Raw genomic sequence first — 2500 nt, forward strand, 5'->3', positions numbered from 1 at the left:
GCAACATTTATTGCAGCATTTAGTTAACAATTATTAATGTATCAAATAAGATAAGATAGAAAGTAGAAGCAATCATTGTTGATTAAAATCGTATCGGTGCTAACGCTGCATCTGCTTGTAAATCACCATAGAAGAAGAAGGTGACTCGTTATTACAGATAAAGTGCACAGCGGTAACATAGTGTGTAAACAACATAGTGTGTAAACAACAACAGCTTTCAGTCTGATGCCTTTAGCTTTATCAGTAATAATCTGATTTGTATTTTCCCGCTCTCTCCCGCTGTCGACAGGCTGAAGAGACCCGGCCAGAGGAAGAAGTACGGCCTGCTGTCAAACTACGACGACTCCGTAGAGATGGAGGCGGTGGAGAGCGACGAGGACGACACGCTGTACGAAGCTCGCAGCCTCCGCAGGTCAGAAGTCAACAGCAACGCCACAGCCGGACCTTAGCTCAGCTTTAGTTAGCTAGCTGGATGGTTATTAAGGTTATCAGTAATCCAGTGATCGTTGTCTGTACATCCACGAGTTCATGTTAACAGGAGCTGAGGGGTATCGCACAAAAGTAGAATAAAGAAATCCAGGATAATTGAGCAATTGACCTAGCCTACTCGGCACATCCTGGCTTAATTGGTTGCACGATTGCCGAGCCAGAATGAAAAGGCGCAGCTATGTTAAGCCAGGTGTAGATAGTAACCACAGACTGTAACCACAGACTGTAACCACAGACTGTAAACACAGACTGTAAACACACAGACTGTAAACACACAGACTGTAACCACAGACTGTAAACACAGACTGTAACCACACAGACTGTAAACACACAGACTGTAAACACACAGACTGTAACCACAGACTGTAACCACAGACTGTAACCACACAGACTGTAAACACAGACTGTAACCACAGACTGTAAACACACAGACTGTAAACACACAGACTGTAAACACACAGACTGTAAACACACAGACTGTAACCACAGACTGTAACCACAGACTGTAAACACAGACTGTAAACACAGACTGTAACCACAGACTGTAAACACACAGACTGTAACCACACAGACTGTAAACACACAGACTGTAAACACAGACTGTAAACACACAGACTGTAACACACAGACTGTAACCACACAGACTGTAAACACACAGACTGTAACCACACAGACTGTAACCACAGACTGTAACCACAGACTGTAAACACACAGACTGTAACCACAGACTGTAACCACACAGACTGTAAACACAGACTGTAACCACACAGACTGTAACACACAGACTGTAACCACACAGACTGTAACCACAGACTGTAAACACACAGACTGTAAACACAGACTGTAAACACACAGACTGTAAACACACAGACTGTAAACACACAGACTGTAACCACAGACTGTAAACACACAGACTGTAACCACAGACTGTAAACACACAGACTGTAAACACACAGACTGTAACCACACAGACTGTAAACACACAGACTGTAACCACACAGACTGTAACCACAGACTGTAACCACAGACTGTAAACACACAGACTGTAACCACACAGACTGTAACCACACAGACTGTAAACACAGACTGTAACCACAGACTGTAACCACAGACTGTAACACACAGACTGTAAACACAGACTGTAACCACAGACTGTAACCACACAGACTGTAAACACACAGACTGTAAACACACAGACTGTAAACACACAGACTGTAACACACAGACTGTAAACACCACCACACAGACTGTAACCACACAGACTGTAACCACACAGACTGTAACCACACAGACTGTAACCACACAGACTGTAACCACACAGACTGTAAACACAGACTGTAAACACACAGACTGTAAACACACAGACTGTAACACACAGACTGTAACCACAGACTGTAACCACAGACTGTAACCACAGACTGTAACCACAGACTGTAAACACACAGACTGTAAACACAGACTGTAACCACAGACTGTAACCACACAGACTGTAACCACACAGACTGTAACACACAGACTGTAACCACAGACTGTAACCACACAGACTGTAACCACAGACTGTAACCACACAGACTGTAACCACACAGACTGTAACCACAGACTGTAAACACACAGACTGTAACCACAGACTGTAACCACAGACTGTAAACACACAGACTGTAACCACAGACTGTAAACACACAGACTGTAAACACACAGACCGTAAACACACAGACCGTAAACACATAGACCGTAACCACAGACCGTAAACACACAGACTGTAAACACACAGACTGTAAACACACAGACTGTAAACACAGACTGTAACCACACAGACTGTAACCACACAGACTGTAAACACACAGACTGTAAACACACAGACTGTAACCACACAGACTGTAAACACACAGACTGTAACCACACAGACTGTAACCACAAGACTGTAACCACACAGACTGTAAACACACAGACTGTAAACACACAGACTGTAACCACACAGACTGTAAACACACAGACTGTAACCACACAGACT

At 43.7% G+C, this 2500-nt stretch overlaps 1 protein-coding gene across 1 annotated transcript in view; it reads left to right on the forward strand.

Annotated features, from left to right (window-relative positions):
- fam174c (family with sequence similarity 174 member C) overlaps positions 1–2500 on the forward strand; it is a 6084-nt gene that overhangs the window by 2373 nt on the left and 1211 nt on the right. Inside the window, exon 2 of the mRNA XM_051375685.1 lies at positions 290–412. Within this exon, the coding sequence (XP_051231645.1) occupies positions 290–412 (123 nt within the window). The remainder of the gene's footprint in view (positions 1–289; positions 413–2500) is intronic.

This window comes from Dicentrarchus labrax, unplaced genomic scaffold (genome assembly GCF_905237075.1).
Source record: "Dicentrarchus labrax unplaced genomic scaffold, dlabrax2021, whole genome shotgun sequence".
Lineage (NCBI taxonomy): Eukaryota > Metazoa > Chordata > Actinopteri > Moronidae > Dicentrarchus > Dicentrarchus labrax.